The 24710-nt window shown below is 36.1% G+C and overlaps 1 protein-coding gene across 1 annotated transcript; it reads left to right on the top strand.

Annotated features, from left to right (window-relative positions):
* The first annotated feature begins 1669 nt into the window (after positions 1–1669).
* LOC123565993 (uncharacterized) lies at positions 1670–24600 on the top strand. Its single transcript, XM_053550255.1, has 11 exons — positions 1670–2013; positions 3053–3236; positions 3603–3880; positions 4880–5115; positions 5838–5991; positions 18255–19418; positions 20188–20356; positions 20669–20771; positions 21094–21268; positions 23090–23287; positions 23744–24600. Exons 1-11 carry the CDS (start codon positions 1957–1959, stop codon positions 23924–23926), a joined length of 2901 nt encoding a protein of 966 aa, XP_053406230.1. The 5' UTR covers positions 1670–1956; the 3' UTR covers positions 23927–24600.
* The last annotated feature ends 110 nt before the right edge of the window (positions 24601–24710 follow it).

Below are 24710 nucleotides of genomic sequence, written 5' to 3'. Positions count from 1 at the left end.
CTTTGCTGAAATGGTTCTTGCAAAAAAGTGCTTCCTTGATATTTGTTTCAAATTGATGATGTCTATGAAAAATAAAATACAACTACCATATGTCTGAATAAAAAGTCGCGCGAATATATTATTGTCCGATATCAAATACCTAACATTTTAAAATCTTGTTCTATATGATTTTATTACATCTGAGTAGTAGTTGTTAAATAAGCCAATCTCTGTACGACTGAAGTTGGTAAAAGTTCTTCTCCTCTTTTTTAAACTGTAAAAGTGGTTGCTGTTTGTTTAAATATAAATCCTTCTTTTCGTTTTCATTCAATATTAACAACTTCTTTTTTAACATGTATATATTTCTGTAATTACTATTATACTCAGCAAAAGTTCTAACTCCACACCTACAATTTTGGATATATCTCGTTAACCTTTGTACATATTTCAACAAAATTTGGACACTATATAGATCAAGTAATTCATGAAACAATTACGTAAAATGGCAAATTCATTAAAGCGTGTGCAATTTGCATGAACAGTACAACCCCCAAAATGAAAAGTCACACAATCCGAGTTCTTAGTATCTCGTGTGCCCTAATCCGAGTTCTTGGTATCTCGTGTGCCCTCCGACAGCATTAATAACAGTTTTACAACTGAAACGCATGAATCGAATGAACGGTCGGAATAGCGTTACTGAAACGAGGTTTTGGTTGGGAAATCGTAGTACCGGGGGTAACACTTTCAAATAGGTTTCGAATCATGTGTATGATAGAATCACAATATATTGAATAAAAAACTTACGCCCTGATTTATAATTTTTGTTTACCTTTCTACTTTCACTTTCGAGCTCAAAATGACGTAGCGCGATCACGTGATTGGGCACACTGTGTTGACAGGAACTGAAACAGTCTATCTAATATAAGACACTGACCTCCAGATTTTGGCTAAAATGCGCTTTCTTCAAAATTGAATTTTGGTCATATTATGAATATTAGAATATAATTATGTTCTTGTTTCTAAAGTATCAAATCAAGAAAAAACAGTTGCTCGAGTCGGGATTCGAACCCGGACGGCGCGGCAATGAAAAAATTTCCCGCTGTCTACCAATACACCGCGGAGGAATACGTATTTCACAGCTTTTCAATTTTTAGTGTAAAAATTAGTAAAATGTTTTTCCATAACACGCAGTGTTAGAAATTAAGTTTAAAAGCTTTCGTAAGAAATACAGCATTAATTTCCTGATACCTAAATATTTTCTCTTTTTTAGTTGTCGTACGATCTGGAGGCCTATGCCTATATATTAGCTTTAGTTTTTCACAACATGATTGTATATATAGATCTATTGCTGAAATAAACGTTAAAAGTAAACCAGCAGATCGAAAAAATAATTCACAAGACATGCGTATTTTTTAATTGTAGTTTATATTTTATTCTAAACTGAGTTACTTTTAAGTGACAACTTAAATTCACAAGAGTTTTAGGTTTCGTTTTTGCGTATTTAAAAATATGTCCATATATCAGTTGGCAAAAATTTAGAAGATCAGATTAAATTTCTTACAGAACAAAAGTGTAGTAAACTGTCTTACTCTCAAAATACCCGTAGTCAAGTTATTGACCCGTAAAACCAATTCTTTATAAACAAAGAAATTTATAAACCCTTCAACACTGTACACCTTTATTTGACATTTGATTTTTTTGGAAACAATAAAATAATTAAACATTTAAAGACTTAGCATATGTCTATATTAACAGGATAAATATTATTTTTGAAAAAGAAATGTTTTGTTGTCATCTTGAAAACTCAATGAAAAGAACTCCAAATAAAGTTTACAAATAAGTGTTTTGGAATGTGACATCATGCAAGATAAATGTGTAGTTTGGAAATATATTTGTTGGCATTAATTAAAGTGTGTCCTTACTACCAAAATGGACTCTGAAAATGTCTTTGGAAAGCTGATTAGCTATTGAGAAACCATGGGCAATAAAAGTAGCAAATCTGCCGACTCTCCAAAAGCGTCTCCAAAGGCATTGGTAAGACACGTGTATTTAATTATTCGTCAAAGGTCTAAATATATTGATATTGTTACAAGATGCAATAGGGTATGCGTCAATCCCTTTGTTTGTGCGGAACATAATGGATGTATGACAACATTTTTACCACTTAGGTAACACGAATTCGTATTGTCTAGGTATGACGAAAGTAAATGAAACTTCATTAAAAGCCTACTGTAATGTCAATATGTTTTAGTCAAAGAATGCAGCAAGAAAAGTGCGTAAGTTTATGTTACAGTGTATCATTTATAAAATAATCAATGCCTTCGCGTTGTTATTGTCTTAAAACAGTTCAGAGTTCAGCCGCGCAAGAATATAACCAAGAGAGCGTTAGCCGGAGTTTTCAAATATCCAAGAATCTGACCGAAGGACCGTGCTAAATCAGACGGTAAATAGCAAGGAGGTACTGTTGCAATTCATGTTATCATGCTAATATGCTCATTAAAACGTCATTTTAAATTATGCTCAACTTCATGTATTCATCTGAGTGGTATTGAAACGAGCATCATGCGGCCTTATGACGTCATAACGTTATATATATATCAGCGGTCCCCGCGTCGACTGTAACAGTTGTTTATCACAGAAATTGCAATGCATGACTTCCTTTTATGTTTAACTGATAAAAAATCAAGCGATGTTAGAATATTTAGTACGAAGTATTTAACCACAACTAAAATGTAAATAAAGTTTCCATTCTTTTTCAAAATTCTTGGTGAATATCAGTTACTTTATAGTGACCACTGGTTGCCATGCCGATGGCTTCTTTAGAACTGTTTCTTATTATTTTGGTATTGAGGAATATTGCAATGTACAGAAGATCCAACCTATTCCGATTCCAGAAGCTTTATCTTGATGACTTTTATGAACAATAACATACACAGGACATAGATGTAAGTATTTTAGAAAAAGGAGATTGGTACTGAACTCGCGGGCTCTTGTCTTATACTTGTAGTCACTTGTTTTAACAAAGGCCAAAACATTGACGCCTTGTACGATAAGCAAAGTTATTGTCTTATAGATAGAAATACCAGTGACGATTCCGGGCTACAGTCACCCGGAACCTCCGATGTTAAACGTTGATGATATTCGGCCTCCAATACCGTGGTATCAGGACGACGAGGAGGAGGACGAGTTTGATTGGTTTAAGATAGAAGCTGAACAAAGTCACTCAGACGAAGGAGGAGGGTTCTCAGTCGCTAGTGGTATATACATTCAAATTGAATTAAATGATTTATATTCAAGGTTTGTATTTCTTTAGAAAATGAAATAAATAATAAGTATTTAAGACAATATCATAGGTGTATCTAAAATCACCTGCTGAATGTGAAAAGCATTGACAACAGCTGATTGAAGGCGGCAGTTAAAACACATTCGTCAAACTTTTTTTCATCTTCAAATGCTTGTACCGGATATTTCATTCATGATCTGTACTAGTAAGTAGGCCTACATGTTTATATCCTGTAGGAAATATAACGACTGAAACATAAATAGTACATTACATCAATATTTAGTTTGTGTTGGCTACACGAGTTTGCTGCACTTAACAGACAAGAACTGCTTATTTACAGCTTCGATATGGGACACAAGGGCACCTAAAACACCAAGATCTGTGCTAACTGCAGCCTCATTGATGTCAGGCCCTCTGACTAACCGTCCTGTAGTGACTCCATCTGGGCGTCCTATATCCTTCGTTCATCAGGAACGTATAAGGAGTGTTATAATGAAACGTAGCAGCTCCAGTGTTTCTGCAGGGGCAGTGTCGCTGCATAGTGCAATTCGTCGCCCACGTACACATGCAGGGCATGGGGAACTGTCGTTTATAACAATAGATGAACATGCAATAAAGGTATGCTGTTTTTCTTGCAATCATTGCTTATCTAGTTCATTCTTAAATCGGTTCAGACAATTTTTTAATGTTACGTAAACATTTACGTTACAAACACTACATTTCCATTGAACAGATATAAACATATAACGTAATTTTAAACAAAATAACATCTTAGTTCATTATTAAGGCAAATGTGTTTATTTCGTCTCAGTTATGATACGTTAATTCAGTTTCAAAATAAGCATGTATTCTTTTGAATTTACACTGGCTTTCACACCTATTACGATCAACCAGTAATAGTATATCCAATTTTATCATATCTGTGTTTTTTTTTTCCACAGCTAAATACATACCTTTAATTACTGTAGTTCTGCATGTTTGAATCGGAAGTAATAGCGTAACGTCATTTATTCGGTTAACGTAGAATAAAGCCTAGACTCAGGAGAGTGACCTTCTTTCTAAACATTTAATTTCACCATAGTATAGGTCATACGTTAATATACGAATGAGAGAAGTTTCGTTAAAATCTATATAGTAGAAAAAATAAATTCTATTTACGAAAATTTTACCAAAACTGGGATTTTCCCATTGACGCCCGTTATAAAAACTTTTGCGAGGTCGTTATTTTTCAGACCATTCAAACAAAAAATATATATTGACCCTATCTCTTTTACTTACCGAATTGTTTATGCTGTTTATATATGCTGAAGTTTTGAAAAATCACAGTTTGATCATATTTTACATTGTAGGACAAATATGGCCCAAATGTGCAGATCTACCTAAAATAGCTATTTTGAAAATAGTTCACATCCAGTTTCATCAAGGATGCTTAGTAGGAGTACTGTACACCCTGAAGAGGAACCAGTAAAATGTTAATTTGCTTTACGTAGATAATTGGTAATTGTTGCAGCAATTAATACTATTTACAATTACCTTCTTACGGAATATCATTCACCCTCTTATTTTGTTTATCATTTCTGTGATATTTAGTATGAATTTTTGGGTTCCTTATTACAGGCTGGAAAGCAGCATACACTTACATTTGCAGCTTTGATAGATTACCTCAAACAACCAATCCGATTTCACCAATATTCAGACTTAATGACAGCACGAGCAATAATTATATGGTTAGCGTACCAGAACAAGGGCAAGTCTTTATTCGTAAAAGGTGAAACTTCAACACCGAAAGGGCTGTTACAACTTGTGGCTACAGAGAGAATAACTCATGCAGAGGCTTATGCCGTTCTATGCCGGTATGATATTATTACTTTTTTTCTATCCCGACATAGGATAATAGTGTAGAAAACACTTCGTTAAAGAAACAGAGGTCGTGATGGTCCTAGGTCACTCTAAGAGTTTCACGGCTTGCATACACAGTGCTGTTAGAGGTTCACTCAAGGGCCAATATCTCTGAAACTATTCTGAAATAGCGCCTGTGTTTTCTGACAAGAAAATATTTTTGAAAGTTTCAACTAAATAGATACGGGCGGGTAATGTCTGTGTGGGAGCGAGTGTCATGAAATAGTAAATTCAAATTCTTTGGGGATGAGGTAACGGTGGCTGATGTGGGAGAGGGAATGATGCGATACTAAGACTTCAGCTTTGGATGTACATAGCTTAGATTAAACTTGGTGTACCATTGGAAATACGTTTTGGTTTTGTTCGGAAGTTGCCGGTGTTAACCTTTACATTATGTTTATGAAGCATAACCGTAGTAATATAACACTATAAAAGTTGGGGTTTCTTCGTTTGTTTGATGCCACGTGGACACAATTTAGAATAAATTGGAAAAAGACATGATACACGAGTAAAACTACAGCCCTGCTGCAATCCAGCTAGGTAACTTTATCACTTTAAATAATTCTGCCATACCAGACCTTATTTTCGACACTTCAGTAGTGGTAGACATGTGATTTCACAACCTTAACCACTCAGTCACGGAGGTCCGTTAAAAGTAGATCATTACCATTTTCAGTGCGGCTGGCCTTCAGTGCGTGATTCTTGACGGATTTTCAAAGCCCGGTGAACTAGAACCTTTAAATGACGATATCGAACTGAAACCTGACCAATGGACTGCAGTCCATGTAGAAGGAGACTGGCAAATTGTACATCCACTCTGGATGTGTAAGGTAGGTGCAAATGCATTATATCACCTCATTTAAAGACACTCGCTACAGTTTTTCCGGACGGGTCGATATTTACCCCAACACCGTGCCAATTTGGTTGTGTTTCTAATCAATGTAGCTCATTGCCCGGAAGTGATTCTAATGTCGCGTACGGCAAAAATTCGCAAATTATTCTATGTTCGCATGCATTTAATTTATAATATGTATAATATACTGACTTAAGTTTAGAGTAAGTATCACCATGGTTACAAAATATATACATTTAAAGTACTTTTAGTTCAAATTGCTTCAATCCGACATATACTGGAGTCTGTAATTTATACCGGCGCTCCAACTCTGCATTGTGTCACAGCTGTTTCTAATCACGTACCGTACTCATACCGTACATCCGTATTCGTAAACTATAGGTGTTACCCTACGGCTGGTGTTACGTGATCGTATAGAATATTGTTCCTTCGCGTTGTGTCTTTGGTGGGTAATCAAGAGCTCATATGTATGTGAAACGAGAAGAGATGGAAAATAAACAAACACACTGTCGGCTTTATATAATGTATTAATTGTTAACTAGAATATGCAGAAATATTCACACGCGAGCCTCTCTCTGTATTAACGTATATACAAGTCAAAATAGATAAAACAGTTAATAGTAATATAATCCCAAAATGTCTTTCAATACAGCACACCCTGACGCAGAATTGGTGGCTGGAAAATAATGTGTATACTCTACAAGTATCTATCTAACAGTGCGCGCCACAGTACCGTGGGCTTTGGGTTTTATAACAACTATGTGACCTTTGACTGCCTAGACATGAGGACATAGTTATTATTAGCTTCTTTCTAAATATATGTTTGACCAATGCCCATTTGATCGGGTCAAGGTATTTCATGTATAAACTGAATATACGAATATACATGAAAGATGGAATGCTAGATATCATAATGACCTGGGTAAACGTTAAAGTATAACATTCGCCCCTTTCTAGAAAAAAGGATTAAATCATATTTAATTGATTTAATGCTTTTAACTTAAATGCAAAAACAATCAAAAATCGGATCAAAAATTTAAATGCTAGAATAAGAGCAACAAATAATTAAGCGGAAAACAAATGCCTTAAACAATTAAATAAGTATTTGTCCACTATAAATTTTATGCTGAGTGCACATAAGGTAAATTACAGGTAAGCGAATATGCGAATATTGACAATACGACAAAGTTTTGCCGGGGGTTAATTATCAGTTCTGAAATATGCTTGATTAACTTAGCTAATAAAAATATTAAGGTAACCTAACAACAAAAATGAGAGAGTATTTAAATAAAAATACAATCCACGCGAGTTATTTTTCTTCATCTGTGTCCATCGGTCTTCTTGGTAGTGGTGAGTAGTTGGAGCTCGAACTTGACCAAGACTAAGGGCTTACATTCTGTCGACCCTGCCATATATCTGCCTGATACATCCGTCACAGGGTTTACGATACTCATGGCCTTAGTAATAACGTGTAGATAAACCAATATGGTGTTATAACGTGCCGTTATAACATATGTTTGCATGGAGAAACCATATAAAAGTTGAACCAAAGTTCAATAGTAATTTGGTTGTGCTTGGAGATGTTATCGTTGCATAGCTAAAGTCCTGTTGCTGCATTTGTAACTATAATGTACAAGTACTGTCCACATTCCAGATAACTAATGTATCGTACTTTTAGACGTCGTAAATGTTAACTGGAGGAAGAAAACGCACTTAGATGAAAATACAGATAAACTGCGAGAGAGTGTCCATCACTAATGAGGCATCGTCGTTGACTAAAATTATTTACATGTCATGTCCATTGCATTATGTACAAGCATTCCGCTTGTTAAAAGTTCAAATCATATAGTAACAGAAGTTCATATAGAATATACGTAATCCACAATTGTAACTCAAATATCACTATGTACAGAAAATATCAGTCATATAAATTCATGTCGACATTATTTCTCTTCTACGTCTGGGTACAATTTGACGTAATCATTTCCAACTGTTGGAGCGGAAGCCTCAATCGACTTTGGATTGTAGATCAGGATATTTTCCTTAGCCGAGGGGTCGGCAGCATCCGCTTTCTTCCAAGCAACCATGTAGTCAGATTTATTATTGCCTTTACTTCCAGAATTTCGGCGAAGCCAACCCTTAAGTACCTTAAGGTTAACAAATTTGCAACATATGAACATAATGATCCCCAAAATTAAAAGCACTACTAAGATTATTGCAACATAAACCCAGAAAGGTAATCCTCCCTCTTCAGGCATTTCGACCTGTCTTAAATTTGCTAATTCATTTATAAAAGAGGGCATTGGAATCTCTGGTAGACTCTTAAGGTGTTCAGGTAGTTCCTGTTTTGTAAAGTTTGGTAATTTTGTTACAAAATCACCCCACAGGATCTCTGTACTGATATTAAAACTTGAGGTTATAAGACGAACTGTTTCGTCTGTTATTTGTCGGTGAAGGTCAAAGCTAGAGTGAGCCGTTAAAGTAAGGTAATCACCTTTCGCTATACAACCTCGTTGTAACTTAGTGATGCCCGCAGGCGGTGATAGAATCAATGGACTCGAAGTTACTCCTCTAACATCTTGACAAGTGAGAGATAACCTTACTGCATGGTCAGTGATAAATAACCAAATACCTGGGGTTATTTGCGTCGCAAGTGGTAGGCGAACATTTGGCATGACTATCCTGTTGCAATAAGTATTTATCTCCTTACGATTTTGTAAATATAAATGAACCATACATTGTTTTGACATTTGTATGGAGTACAGGGCGGACTTTACCTCGCAATAACCTAGGGCCTTATTTGAGCAGCTGGCCAGTTCACTGTTAGTCAGCACGGCATATCGTGTCATATCTGTATTAAATGCAATTCCTGTGCCCTCAAGTTGGTATTTTGCAAGTAGTGTTTGTGTGTTTGGTGCTTGACAGCTGTTACTTTGTATTGCGATGGGCATGTTTATCACTTTATATATGTTAAACCGCTCATACTGTTCAAGTACAGGGACATGCAAAATAATAATTATTTTGTTGGCCACTAACATTCCAGTACAGAGCATATTTTGGTAATACGACCACAGTTGAGTGTTTTCATCATACGGTAGTTGTAACATTGGCGGTAAATTAGATCGAATTTCAGATAGTATTGATGCGAGAGAAACTGGCTCAATAATTGCTGGTGCGAGATGAGACAGGGCAACGGCATCTAACTGTATTTCAAGGTGTTCATACAAGCTAAGGCCACGTGAAATTAGTTCCTTGAAGTTTTGAATCAGGTTTGATAGTTGAAGGTATGTTTGTACAAATTCTGTGAATTTAACTAATTCTTTGTGAATATTTTCTTCGAAATTAGACAAATATGTGTGTAACTGTTCCAGGGATGTAAGGATTTGATTAATTGTTTCACGATTTTCAGACACACCTTGTTTCGTAACATTGAGTACTGTTAAACTTTCATCGAGTACATGCAGAATTGTTTCCTGAGTTCCTGCCAGTTTTGCAACATTTCGCCTAACAGCATTTATTTGATCATCCGTGCTCACGCCAAATAATCCGTGAAATAAGGAGCCAATAAATGGAAGCAATGATCGCTTATTCCTAATGAATTTGTTGTTATTGAATTTAGAGCGCAATTTTAAATGAGTGTACTTAAGTCGACTCAGTTCCTGTTCTAAACTTTTTAGTGTAAGCACGAAGTTCGGATTTGTTTTAATAGCGTCATATTTTAATATGGTTTGCCTAATAGTTCTTTCGATCTTATCAGCATCTTCAGAAATGTTAGTGATAAATTGGTCATAGGGATCTAAGTCTAGGGTGAGTGCTAATTTCCATGCACTACGGGTGACAGTAACCTGATTACTTTTCATAAACACCACGTTATCTCTTAACGTGATAGTATTGGCTTCGGGAAATACGACAAGCAAAAGTGCAATATATATCTGAATAATCATAATGATGACCTGAAACGACAAACGAATTGTTTTGTCAACTATTGGTTTCACAAGGACATCATTATACAGTGAATTTAACATAAACTGGTCTATGTTGATTTTTAGTCAAGATATCAATGACAATCCGCGGCCGTCTTCACAAGTTAATTCGCCTAAGGCAGTATATTCGTAAATAATGTCATTACAATACTGTATAAAGTTTATACATTGCAGTCGAAATTGACCACTAAAATTACAATAATTGTGGCTATATACTCTTATGTATATAAACGCCATTGTCTTACTTTGACCTGTGAGTCAAATGCAAAATGAAATCATAAATATATACAAAATAAACTGAAGCCTTTCTACAACATTTTAGCTAGAGCGTCAAGTATGGTCTTGACCTGAGCATTTTTGTCATTTACGTCGGACGACTGGTTCGTGCAATTTGAACAAGCTGTCTTAATGTCACCTCCAGGCGATTTTACCTGTCCTATTTCAGCAGTAGTTTTACACTGCGGCAGTGAAGGTTTAATTTCCGGATCATTTAACATGTTAACCTCCATGGGAGATTCGCTTGTAGAGTTTTCATTTTCTGAAGAGTATGGTGTATCGGTCGGGACATTAGTTATTGATTTACTGCGTTTAGATTGCACTTGTTTCTTGAGCTTAGTTAGCTCGGATTCACTATCAGTGCTATCAGAGGACGATAACTGTTCCGTACTCTTTTTCTACGTAGTTTCCTTTGAATTTTGCTAGTGGTGGGTCGCTATCAGAGCTAGCAGACGAATCAGTTCTTTCGCGACGTAACCTATTTGTCACCTTTTTGGGGACTGTTTGTGAGTCTGACATAGAATTGTCGCTATCTGCGTTGGATTCAGAGTCTGAGGGGGGTACTGCGTACGTTGATTTCCTAGTTCTTTTATCAATATTGACCTTAGGTGCTTCCCATTCATCTATATTGGCCGCTTTTATGTTTCGAGCATGAGCATGGACGGTGGTACCATCAAGTACATGCCTTAGTACAAAAGTGAGCAGGGTCTTTTTCTCAACAATGCGATAATATGGTGTGTACCTATGATCAAGTTTGCTTTTCCTGGCATTATTCTTTAGAAATACTGCCTGGCCTACATCTAAGGTAACCTCTGTGGCATTACGGTTTGCATATTCTGCCTGCTTCCGTTTAGCCTTTTTCATGTTTTGATAAGTAACTCTGAATGCTTTGTGTTGTTGCTCAAGGGCAATTTTATGTTCTTGTTCACCCATGTATCGCCTGCGCGGGCGGAGTAAGTTGTCAAGAGGTAACTGAGGGTCACGACCATACATAAGAAAGAACGGGAAAAACCTGTAGTTTCGCAAGGGCTGAAGCGATAGCTTGCTACAGCAGCTTGCAGACCTACATCCCAGTTTTGTGGTTCTGTTGTTTTAGACAGAATATCTTTTAGACTTCTGTTGAATCTTTCAACCTTACCATTAGCATTTGGAGAATAAAAACTTGTTTCAATTTTTGGTATGTTTAATTCCTTAGTTACGTAATCCATTACCTCATTTACAAATTCTCCTCCGTTATCACTAAGAAGTGTTTTCATTGTCCCGTATCGCGGGAAAATCTCCTCAATAATTATTTGGGCGACTGTTTCCGCAGTCTTATTCTTAATTGGGAACACTTCGGCGTAGCCTGTAAGCCAATCAACAAAGGCTAGTATATATTTGTTTCCAGCCAACGTCTGAGGTAGTGGGCCGGTTATGTCTACACTGACTTTAGAATAGGGGTACTTAGGTATTTCTGTGTCCTGTAGCGGAGGTTTTTGTGTGCTTTGCGATCTCATTTGACAGACTACACACTTTGAAACATATTCAAGTACATGTTTGTACAAATTGGACCAGAAATATTTCCGCTTGATAGCGTCGTAACACTTGTCCGCACCCTGATGACCTAGCTCGTGATATTGTTTAAGTACTGCGGTTCGCAGGTGGGATGGGACACATAGCCTGAGGACGGGTTCACCGTCTGGGTCAGAGATATAATACAAGATATCATCCAAAACTACGTATTTGTTCATAGCTTTGGCTGGGTCATGAACTCGTAATGCTTTCTTATCTGATTGAACGATTCGTCCTTTAATTGCTCTTTCGACAAGTCTATGTCTGTTTGGTCTAAAATTGGTTTTGCAACATCCTCGGGCTGATTTGGGACATAACTTACAAATTCCTTTGGATTGATCAAGTTGGTGTTAATAACATTGACCTGGAATGTATTATCGTTAATGTCAACATAGCGGTCAATTGCCGCCTCTTCCTCAGGACTGAGAGGAGGGTGTGGCATGCGGGATAGCATGTCAGCACATGTGTTTTCACGCCCACTGATGTATTCAATTTTCACATCATAGCCTGAAATAGCTAACGCCCACATTTGAACTTTCTTATTGGTCATTGGTGAGCTAAGTAGATGGACTAGTGGTTTATGGTCTGTCCGGCAAATCACTGGAGCGTTTCTAATGTACCATCAAAAGATTCAAGCCCAATTTTCAATGCCAGGGCCTCCTTCTCTATCGTGGAGTATCGCTGCTGAGAGCGGCTTAATTTGTGAGACAAAAAGTGTATTGGCCTTTCGCAAGGCACATTTGGCAGAATGCTGTCTTCTGGGTCACAAGTTTGCACCAGACTGCCCGATACTGGTATCCGACGCATCGGTATATATTACGTAACCTTTCGTAACATCAGGGTAAGCAAGATGTGGAATAGCAGTAAGGTCATCTTTTAGTGCTTGAAAACTTTGTTGACATTCTGGGGTCCAATTAAATCTGGCGTATTTGCGTGTGAGTGCAATTAGGGGTTCAGCCATGCGTGAAAATGCAGGGATCATTCTTCTGTAGTAACCTATCATCCCGATGAATGATCTCACTTCACGCACACAAGCCGGTGTGGGCAAGTTGCGTATTACTTTTACTTTTTCAGGATCAGGTTTTATACCTTTTCACTGACAACAAAGCCTAAATAGTTTGTTTCTGGTTGCATAAAGCTGCACTTGCTTAGCTTAAGTTTAAGGTTGTGCTGCCTTAAGCGATTAAATACAGTGCTTATGTGTTCTAAATGAGATTCAAGTGTAGGAGACACAATAATTATGTCGTCTAAATAGGCCATTGCGAATGTTTCGCAGTCTTGCAGAACTATTGACATAAGCTCTTGGAACACCCCGGGGGCATTACAAAGGCCGAAGGGCATTTTACGGAAGGCAAATAGGCCTAAGGGCGTTTGAAATTGCTGTCTTTTCTTTATCCTTAGGATCCATCATGACCTGCCAGTAACCACTTTTCAAGTCCAGTGTCGTAAAGAATTTTCCGTTCCCGAGTCGTGCTAGCATTTCATCTATTCTAGGGAGGGGCCACGAGTTTCTCTTGGAGACAAAATTCAAGGGGCGGTAGTCCACGCAGAATCGCTTAGTATTATCTTTCTTATTGACTAGAACGACTCCTGAAGACCAAGGTGAACGAGAGCGTTCAATAATACCTGCCTTCAACATATCCTTAACTGCTTTTTCAATAATGGGTCTATTTTTCAAAGGAGTAAAGTATGACTTCGCTTTTATAGGGCTAGCATCACCAGTGTCTATTTTCATCGTAACCGAATCAGTCTGGCCTAAATCCATATCGCTCTTTGCGAATAAATCAGTGTTTTGTTTTATCAACGGTTCAATCAATTTTGCATATTTACCTGGACAGTTGATATCGCCCGGAGCGAATTCAGACATAAACTTTGTTTTGTCAGGTTCACAAGATTGATTTTGCTGATTTTCAAATGTAATTATATCCACCTCATTAACTTTCTCAGCTTTTGCGACAATACAATTTTTCTTCAGGCAAATCGTCTTGTTTGTGCTGTTTACAATTACAAGCGGGAATTTCCTATCTTTACGGACATTAACCACACAGGTAGTTACCAAAAGTCCCGGTTCAGTGCTTATGAAACCTTCTGTTACTGGTGAAATTTCGTATGTTGCCGGGGGAAAATTAGGATCTTTCTTAAGTTTACCTATACATTGGTATGCAGTTTGTGGCTTTATATAACCTTTTTGTGCAACCTAGCAATCGAATGAATATGTATGTCAGATTCTAAAGGCACATAAGTTTTACCTATACGGAGACGGTGTAAGTCGCAGTAAATACGGACGCCAAATTTAAACATCCAATCTTTTCCTAAAATAACATTTTTTGGTCATATCAGATACTACATAGAAATTGTGATTTAATTTTGTTCCGCCAATGTAAAATGGAATATTAACTTGACCTAAAACTTTTAATTGACCTCCATTGACTGACTGCAAATTAATATTGATCTTTTTAGATAATTTTGTTTCAAAAGGTAGCGAGTCGTAAACTCGTTTAAGAATAAGTGTTACCTCACTTCCGCTATCTACTAGAGCTCTGTATTTATTTTTGCCTATCTTAACTAAACATGAATTTGGATTGCCTGCTATATTAACTTGATATGTAATTTTTGAATTATGTTGCTTATGTTGTCTAGAGCTCCCCAAGCCGGCTTCAAAGCGTGAGGAGCGTGCTAGTTTAAATGTGAGGTTGCTTGTTGTGTATTTTGTGAGTATTTTGGCTGCTGTGTGTTTTGTCGTGCGTGTCTATTTGTGTTTTGTAACTGAGGGCACCTTATACGAATATGTCCTTTCTGACCACAGTGCCAGCACTCAATGTCGGCATTTCTGTTTAACCTTTGCCTGTATTGTACTGCATTAACAGTATTAGGTGGGGCTCTTTGTACACGACAATATCTCGCCGTGTGACCTTTTCGGTTGCATAGCTGACATCTACGGGTGGGGCGTACATGATCTATTTCCATAGGCTCCTCATGCCTTTGAGCTGTTTGTGAGGGTCGCCTATCAAAGTGACCATAATCTCTCCCAGATCTGAGTGAGAACCTCTTCCTTAAATTTTGTTCTTGATTTGCCGACTGTACGGCTGCCTGTAACGTTTGGGGGTTTTCGCGCATGACCTTGAATTTTAGATAGTCATGGGCGAGGCCATCAATGAAGAAACCTATTAGCTGCGTTTCTACCGCTGCTAAACCACCTGGTTGACCTGTGAAAGCCTCCTTTGCCAGGGCTAATAGGGATTCGGCATAGACCGTAACATTTTCATGTTTGCCTTGCCGCACATCACGCAACAGGCGTATTGCGTGTTGAGGGTCAGTGATTTCACTGAATCTATTTCTGAGTTCAGTTCTTAATTGATCCCAAGTATGTGTAGGGTTTGTTTCTAGATACCTTTGAATAAAATCTGAAACAGCACCCTTACTGCTCTGGTAAGCAATCATTTTTCTTCTTACTTGATTTGCGGAGACAGTATGGCATACTTGTCCATTTCCTTCATCCACTGCCTGAATTTAGAAGGGTCACCCTCATAAGGTGATATGATGCTATCTATTCCCGTGCCCCCATCATATTAAGAGTTTGCATTTCATTTTCTATCCCGTTTAGACCCTGTTGTAACGGTGCTTGTTGGTTAGCTTGCGCCATTCTAGAAATTCAAGCAAATAAAAAATCTAACTTACGCGAAGATGGTCCGCAATTAGTCCAATATTTCTCCGGATCACTGACACTAATGAAACTGTTTGTTAATTACGTAATTTTGTGTCCATCACAGTTCTTGTAATGATTACGTAATCCTGGTCACGGCCACCAAAACGAGTCTTGTTACCCTACGGCTGGTGTTACGTGATCGTATAGAATATTGTTCCTTCGCGTTGTGTCTTTGGTGGGTAATCAAGAGCTCATATGTATGTGAAACGAGAAGAGATGGAAAATAAACAAACACACTGTCGGCTTTATATAATGTATTAATTGTTAACTAGAATATGCAGAAATATTCACACGCGAGCCTCTCTCTGTATTAACGTATATACAAGTCAAAATAGATAAAACAGTTAATAGTAATATAATCCCAAAATGTCTTTCAATACAGCACACCCTGACGCAGAATTGGTGGCTGGAAAATAATGTGTATACTCTACAAGTATCTATCTAACAGTGCGCGCCACAGTACCGTGGGCTTTGGGTTTTATAACAACTATGTGACCTTTGACTGTCTAGACATGAGGACATAGTTATTATTAGCTTCTTTCTAAATATATGTTTGACCAATGCCCATTTGATCGGGTCAAGGTATTTCATGTATAAACTGAATATACGAATATACATGAAAGATGGAATGCTAGATATCATAATGACCTGGGTAAACGTTAAAGTATAACATAGGTTTTGTTCGGAGAAAGGCGGAAACTTTCATCGTTCTATGACATCAAAATGCTTCAGAAACACCTTAAAATCCGCTTATTAAGAAATCTGCCGTTTGATAATTTTATATATCTCTAAGTCATTTGCTCAAACACTGAAAGAATATTTCGTACCAACCTGCGTTGTATAGATGCCCGCCACACCCCACCTCGTTGTAATTTGATTTAATGGAAATCTAATATGGTGACCTATCAATTTTTTTTGTTTTAGATTTAGTAGACATAACCAAAGGTATGTGAAGAGTTTGATTAAATTCTATTATGTGAAACCCGATAAAATAGCAGAAGTACCAACTTAAAACTGACAAAAATATGCAAAAAATAGCCCTTGGGTCTGCTGAACAAGTATTCCTTTCTTTGCAAAACCATTTTCTTTTGATTTCTTTGAGCATGTTTCAAATAGATATATTGTTTTCCGTTATAAAAATGCTTAGATATCAAATTTTTGCTGATTATTGTACTTTACTAAAATATATTTTAGGATTATAGAAATTTTGAAAAATGTTAAAATAGCACCATATCTAGGGGCAAATTTAATTGAAACAATGCTGGTGACCTAGTATTTTTATTTCATTTTTCAATACGTCATAACATGATCTTTTAGTACAAAACATTTCATCAAAATCTATTATTGAGAAAAAAAAAATACGAAACTGTAGCGAGCGTCCTTAAACACCTTTAAATCAATCCACTTTGGTATAAACACTTAGAACGGACTTCTGTCTTCTATATTCAAACGGTAGCATTCAAAATGGCAACCCGCTATTCACTCCTAAGACCGTCTATTTTGGTTCATAATGATCCAGAAACTCGATCCATTAATAAGAGCCCTTATAACATTTTGCAGTCTTTTGTCTGCAAAGACTCCAACCAAATAGCTCAAAAGGGAGGTCGTAAATTTACGGATCGCAGGTTCGTGAGTTTGATGCCCGGGCGAGGTGTATTTTCTCCGTAACGATTGATTAAAGACATTGTGAAATCATTCGTCTTCAACCTCTGATTCAGTTAGTTGCAGAGAACAGGTTAGTACTGGTACAGAATCAAAGAACACTGGCTAGGTTAACTGCCCGCCGTAACAAAACTGAAATACTGTTATAAACGGCGCTAAACACAAAACAAACAAACTGTCTGCAAAGACTTTGGTGAATGAGTGGGTTTAATGTCTTTGTGTTGTAAAATAGTGTCACATTGTGTCAATCACAGACTATAGCAAGAATGCCGGTGTTTTTATTTAATCACTTCGAATGTACTGCAAAGCACAGAATCGCAGGAGTTAACTGGAAACCAGCGAACATATTATAATTACACTCTCATTTTTCAGTGTTGTTGATTTTACCAAACCTGAACGATTTCAAAATATTATTTATACATGGAATCATATTTCGTAGCATATTAGAATTATATGATATTTTGTTTTTTAGTAAGAATACTATATCATGTTAAATAACATGACCACTTTATTTGTTTTGTAGAAAGTATGGTTGTGATTAAAATGATCTTAAACGCTATTTCGTAATAAGTGTTTCACATCAAGATCAAAATACAGTATCATGTAGAATTTTAATTCTGTATTAAAACATTTAAAACTTTGTCACTACATGAAGCCAGCAGTTTCAGATAACGATTTTACTGTAGATGGTAGAAGTGTGTGTTTTGTCGAACTATATATAGAATTTAATCAGAGTTATTTTTGGTGCAATTATGTAGGATGACTGAACAAAACCATTTTTCAAACTACTTGGACACTGGTTATATTTTACATCTTTCAGATGTGCGCAAAACGAATTTTCACTTGCCAACTTGTCGCAAGGATAGCAGTATCAAATACCTAGTAACATGTGTTATGTAATTACAAAGGGTAATGAAATATCATTACCTCACATTAACTGACACAATCGAACCAACTATACAATTTACTTGGTTGATTTCTATGCTTCCAAAGGATCATTTTGTAGATGATTTGCTCTTTGATTATTATTACACTGCATTTTTTCTATCTTGATGATTGCAGGGCATTGAAGCATCAAGCACAGGTGTAGAGGATTGGATCAATAAAGAAAAAGAGAGCAAAGGAAAAACTAGATCTGAAGTTGTGAAAACTGTCAAAGAAATCATTAAAAGTTTTATTAATGAAGATTATTTCATGCCAGCCCCTGAGGTGTTTATTCATTCTAATTATCCAAACGATGCAAGATGGCAGCTTTTAAGTCAAGAATTGACAGTTGAATCTAGAGAAGGCTTCCTTTCTCTGCCGTTCATTTTTCCTGCATTTTTCAGACTAGGGCTTAGATTAGTTACTACGCCGAGCTTTGTCTTGTATTCGAAAGATGGAAAATGTAAAATATGGATTGCTACTGATTATAATAATGCTCACAGACTTGTTTTAACATTTGAATTGCATTTATTAAGTACTCCGTACGCTAAATCAGAAATTCTTATTCCGAATCTTAGAAGACAAGTATTACATTGTAGACATAATGAAATGTTCTACTTCGAAATTCGTTTTCCAGTTGAAGGTGTGTTCAAGTTGGAGATTCACGGTGGCTACAATAAGTCCCATTCTATGAAACTGTGTTATTTTAAGTTAGTGTGTGAAAATAGACTCTCAAAATTCCGGTATCTGCCGTACTATCCCGACAAATTGATGTGGGGTCCAGGGCCAGTCTGCGAAGAGTACGGTCTTGTTTTACCATCTAAACCAACCGGCATAGTGAAGGTTTATGAGCAACCACCGCCTCCTGCCCAAGACTTCACCTCAACTATACAACTACCGACATATAAACCGAGGTATTTCATCTTCAATCTCCACGCAAAAAAGTCACGAAATTTAGACTATACGGTGGAAGTCCATGGTTATCATCCCGACCTAGCAAAAGAACTTGCTTCTCCACTAAATGAAAATGGGCAACTTGTAGACAAAACCAAAAAGAGAAGAAAGAAAGCAGATGTTCATCCTGAAAATAACCCTGACTATACTTTCTGTGCAGAGTGCATTCGAGAAGATGAAAAGAAACAGCTTACGATAACCGTTAATCTTCCACATGAAGGAGAGTTCGCTTTAGTTATAAAAGCTGCGTCACATAGTACGGGTGCGGATGGAATAACAAAGATACTGAGTAACGAAGTCATAGTTTGTGTATATCTCCTTCGTACTGTAGATGATACGCACAGAGAGGTACGTATGGGGATATGTTTTTTTTTCATTTAAGAAGATCTGTTCTAAGAACTGATCTAACTTTTTACTTGCTTCTGAAAAGACTTGAATTAAATGTATACTAAACCCAAATTTCGTATCTGAAAACATGAACAGTTAAAATATATAGTTTATGTAAATATGAAATAAACAATTTATGTATATTAACAATAATATGTATCAATTAAAAAATAGTACAGACCGTATACATGTAACGGTATACCTGAACAAAGTATAAATGTGTACAGCCGCTAAAATCTAGACGTTTTTTTTTTTAAAACTCGACCGTTGCTGCATGACATGTTTTATGGATAAGCTCTACACAGACAGCTAATTATATATTTTGTAAAACTTAATGAATTTTAAGACTATTTTCTACATTTGAGTTAAGTACCTAAAGTGAATGACGGTCATTGGATACCTTTAACTACCTCTTCTTTTTCGTTAAAATCAAGCTGTATTAAATGTTTTGATAAGGGGCATGACATTAGTTACATCAAATTATCCAGTGTTAGGATCGCAATTGTCTCATTAAAATTACCGTTTTGATAGCTGATAAGATTTTATTATCTGCACGGATTCCTTTTAAAGTTGTCATCCTGATATTTGTTTTTCATTTTAAAATGAATGAGTTGTCATAAAAAATGTTCAGTCATTTCAATGATATTTCTTTATTAAAACTCGAGCCAAAAAGCTAAGTAAGGTTAACAGTTTCTTGGATATTAAAAAAGGAATAACTCTCAATATACAGAACGTTCATCAGAAAATAGCGCGCAACGAACTTCAGCGCGTGATCCAAGGAAAGAGCAGCAACGCCATACGAAATGCTGTGGACAAATGTATTAGAGTGAAAATAGACCCAAATGATGACGAAATAGCCGCTGCACAAACAAAAGCCGAATATCTCACCTACAGAAAAGGTATTTTGTGTGTACTGTTAGCTTTTAACAAAAGCGTCTTAATTAGAGTTAATATAAACATGAAAAGAGACAAATATGATGTCAATAATCCTATATCACGTTTCTTCGAATCTATTTCATTTAATGAGCCTTTAAAACATTTTACCATAAAGCACATGTGGACATGTAGCTTATGTAGACTTCCATCAAAGTATTTTCATTTAACATAACAAGCCTGCTTTCCGTGTTATTCTATACCATATGTCATTATCTCGGTTAGTTTGTACACATTTATTCTGTTTCAAACTTAATGGCAAATATATTTTCATATAGCTGTGTTTGATGCGATTCATCGGCGGAACTTTCGTGTTATAAACGAGGAACTTTTGAAAATCTCCAAGTATAAACACAAGGGTGCACTAGCTACAGAAATAAGGTTTAATTTGATTTACTTTGCTCCTGTTAACGTGGCATTTCTCAAGGTCACATAATGCTTTTGTCAGTAATATTTAAAAAATGTACGCATATCAATAGATTTCACAACATAAATAGTATTATATCAATAATAGAGATATATGTGCAGAAGAGAGTTAATTACTGCAAGTAAAAGCAGACTTGAATAGCTTAAGTCTGTAAAATATGACAAAGTTATGCATATTTACAAAGTATATTAACTTTTGACAATTAAAAGAACTTTTTCACTTATTCTTGTAATCAAAGACAAAGCAACTGGCATTTAAACTTAATCTTAATTCCAGACGTTTGTTTACCTTGAGAGAACAGCTAAAGAAGCTGTTAGAGTTTCCGAAGTACATCCCAGAACTTAGGCGTGCTGCGGCAGACCTGATACATTTAGTGGATCCACCACCAGAAGTGCATCTTACAATGGGGGCACTATATTTACTGCTGGAAGAACCCGACAAATACATTGAAGTAAATAATGTCAATAATTTGTAAGAGTTAATTTCTAAAGGCAATAGTAATGTATTTGAGCGTTTCATCTACACCCCTGTTCAACTTGTAGCCAATTAATTTAATACCTGCTTATGGCTGATCACTACCCTATACAGTGTAAGCCTCCGCTGGTCACAAGTAGTCCAAATATAAATAGTGCTAATCTTTTTTCCTTTCCTAGTACCTTATCTCAACAGCAACGTACTTACTTTTACCATACCGTGTTTCAGTATGTATCACTTTGCATTCTATCGAAATCGGCATGTTCCTATCGCATGCCAGGTAAATATTGCGGCGTAAGAATTTAATGTCTCGAAAAGAGAAAATGAAAGAAGCTAAAAATAGTAAATTCAGCGGGTTGTATTTAACGAACTGTAGTTTTCTTATATAAAAGTTAACACCCCCTTTTCTTTTTGCTTTTCTAAAGTAGCGATCTAGTTTTTTATGGGAATATAAGTCTCTGAAAATCTGATATGCTAGAAAATGTCAGAAAAGCGTTATTAAATGGATTTTATATGAATTAAAAAACAGTCGGATTTAGTGGTGTTCAGCCATCATTTTAATAATAAACCTAGATAAAGGGATCAGCAAAATAAGTTTAATCAAAAATGATTTCGTACTTTATGAACTGCCATGCTGAAGGACAATAACTGAAATGTTAAACGAATTTTAAATTGTATGCCTACCTAAATGTTTGCATATTTTTCATAACATTCGATTTCGCATTCATCATTTGAACTATGGGAATTACAATTTAGCATGTAATCGAAAATGACAGCAATTTATCTATCTTTATCATAACAATTGAGCCGCGCCATGAGAAAACCAGCATAGTGCATTTGCGACCAGCATGGATCCAGACCAGCCCGCGCATACGCGCAGTCTGGTCAGGATCCATGCTGTTTGCTTTTAAAGCCTATTACAGTTAGAGAAACTGTTAGTGAACAGCATGGATCCTGACCAGACTGCGCGGATGCGCAGGCTGGCCTGGATTCATGCTGGTCGCAAATGCACTATGCTGGTTTTCTCATGGTGCGGCTCATTTTCATTCCAAGTAACTTAAATAAAAGTGAGATCAAGCTCATGTGTTTGCATTCCATAAGATATTGCCCAACAACTTTCAGGATTTGCTTTCCCGTGATTATTGGAGGACAAGTGTTTAGTGACATACTCTGCTTTTTATGTTTTACATTCACAGGACAGGAACCGGAAAAAAGCAAATGTTGTCATCAGCATAATGATATTACTTACTGCAGGTGTCCTTTATGATGACATCTTATAAAACAGTTATTGAATGGTTTTTGGCTATTGGCAGGCAATCCATTCAAGAAGTGTAGAATGTTGCATTCGCTATTAATATAAAGATATCATTTAACTCCATACCAAAAATATAAATATAAGGACATCTTCTGTAATATTTATAAAATCGCCAGCTTTGCCTCTTTTGACAAAAAAGATTTTTTTATTCAAGAAATATTTAATTAATGACAGAGCATCATCAGAAAGACCTTTCGGGCTCTCTTACAAAAGTAACATACTAAATTAATTTTTTTTTGTATAAAGCAAGAGGAAGCCATCTAGCTGGCTTACGGAAGGTCGATGGTTCTGCTCAGGTGCTCGCTCATGAGGAAATATTGTACGGAGGGGCACCTGGGGTCTTCCTCCACCATCAAAGCTGGATGGAAAGTCGCCATATGACCTATAATTGTGTCGGGGCGACATTAAACCAAATAAAATAAATAAAAATGAATTGTAAAACGTAAAGAATAAAGTAATTCTAATATTCGGTTTATGTTTCAGAGCTGGGAATACATTGTACATCAATTGAAGTCAGACAATGGCAGGCAGGGCGAAGGTCCAATCATTCGTAAAATGTATCTTATCGTAGAAATGTTCCCTTCCAAAAATACAAGACGAAAGATCCTGACCTTACTGTCTGAATACAGCTTTGAACAAGTAAAACGGGTCAGCGTCGCTGCGGCAAAATTTTATGTTTGGGTATGTTGAAATAATACACTATCACAATTTATGGATGGTAGGCTTATATCAAGTTTACATGAAATTACTTGGAAATCACTGAGTGAACATTCCTGACAAACATAATATCATCAATCTGTGACTTCTGTATTAGCTGTAGTAATGTGCTTTAAGTTGTGGGAATGGCGTTATAAATTGTTATTTAATTACAAATTTTCAGTTTTCTTTCAGACGTTTCTAGAATATCAATAACTGCAATTTGCAATTGAATTTTGATCATAATAATGACATTTTGAAGCTAATTCGTTTATCATAACTCTGGCAATTCCAAAGCTATTCGTCTGTACTTGTCATTCAGATTTCCAGATTTATCTAAAATAAGATTGTTTGTACATTCAGTCTATTGCATCCACTGTGCAATTTATTCCTTTCTAAAATGTTTGTATTTAGGCAGAAAATACACTTCATATTCTCTAGGTACAAAAGGTGATGGCAGTATTGCAAGACTTGGAGTTTGACCTTGAGCTTTCGCCAAACACTGAGCAAATAGCGGTAGAGGTGAAAGGTGAAAACATGCATCAGCTTACACAACCAGAGACTGCTCCTCAAACAGAAAAACAAACAGATGTCGATGATATTCTGAAAGAAGAACAACTTTAAAATTACAGTACTGTTTTCAAGAAAAACATTAAATCCTTCCTACAACTTTCTGTACAAATCCCATATAAGAAAAGAGTGGTCATGCAATCACAACCTGTTTGCAAAAATATACACAGGTACAATTATTAAAGAAAGGATATTTGTTTGTTTCAGTGCAAGATTGAAATACCTTTCACGAGTGAACACCAGATGCAATATTTACAAGAGTGGCATAACTACAAGTAAAAATGTAAGATATAGTGTTCATGAGAGAAAGATATTTTGATCTTACATGTAAAACAAACAAGGTTTCGTTTTATTTCTTGTTTTGACTAGATCTACAGTGAAAATATCAGATATTTTTCACTCTAATACTTCGATAATTCACTGAAAAACATGTAATAAAGAATGTAACTACTTACATACTCAGGGAAACTACCGAAGCAACTTTGAACAATTGTATTATTCCATTTGTGGCGACTTTCGCTACTGTTTTAGTTGAACAGTTATTTAAATGTTCGCATACGTGTATAGTTTTCAAGAACAAAACTTTGAAATAAAATATATAGATGTACATGATGTTTTGATATATTTTGTAGGTTATATTGACCTATATTCCATAACGCCTTTACATGATTAGTTAATAGTATTATATAATTCTGTGGCATCACTTATACTTGAATACACAAACACGAACTGTTTCTGCAAAGAAACAAGCAAATAAAGCGGAAAATAACACTTCCAGAGTGTATTTATTTTATTAAAATGTACTTTAACAGGCGAGCACAAGATCTACAAAATGTGG

Source organism: Mercenaria mercenaria, chromosome 8 (genome assembly GCF_021730395.1).
Source record: "Mercenaria mercenaria strain notata chromosome 8, MADL_Memer_1, whole genome shotgun sequence".
NCBI lineage: Eukaryota > Metazoa > Mollusca > Bivalvia > Venerida > Veneridae > Mercenaria > Mercenaria mercenaria.
Note: the sequence above shows the minus strand (reverse complement) of the source record. Positions and strands in the feature narration are given on the sequence as shown.

What these genes read in the sequence shown, in the direction of transcription:
- LOC123565993 (XM_053550255.1), top strand. Translation starts at nt 1,957, where the DNA reads ATGGGCAATAAAAGTAGCAAATCTGCCGACTCTCCAAAAGCGTCTCCA. An exon ending in ATCCACTCTGGATGTGTAAG is followed by an intron (nt 5,992 to 18,254) that starts GTAGGTGCAAAT and finishes TGATGATTGCAG; the next exon opens with GGCATTGAAGCATCAAGCAC. An exon ending in ATATCTCACCTACAGAAAAG is followed by an intron (nt 20,357 to 20,668) that starts GTATTTTGTGTG and finishes ATTTTCATATAG; the next exon opens with CTGTGTTTGATGCGATTCAT.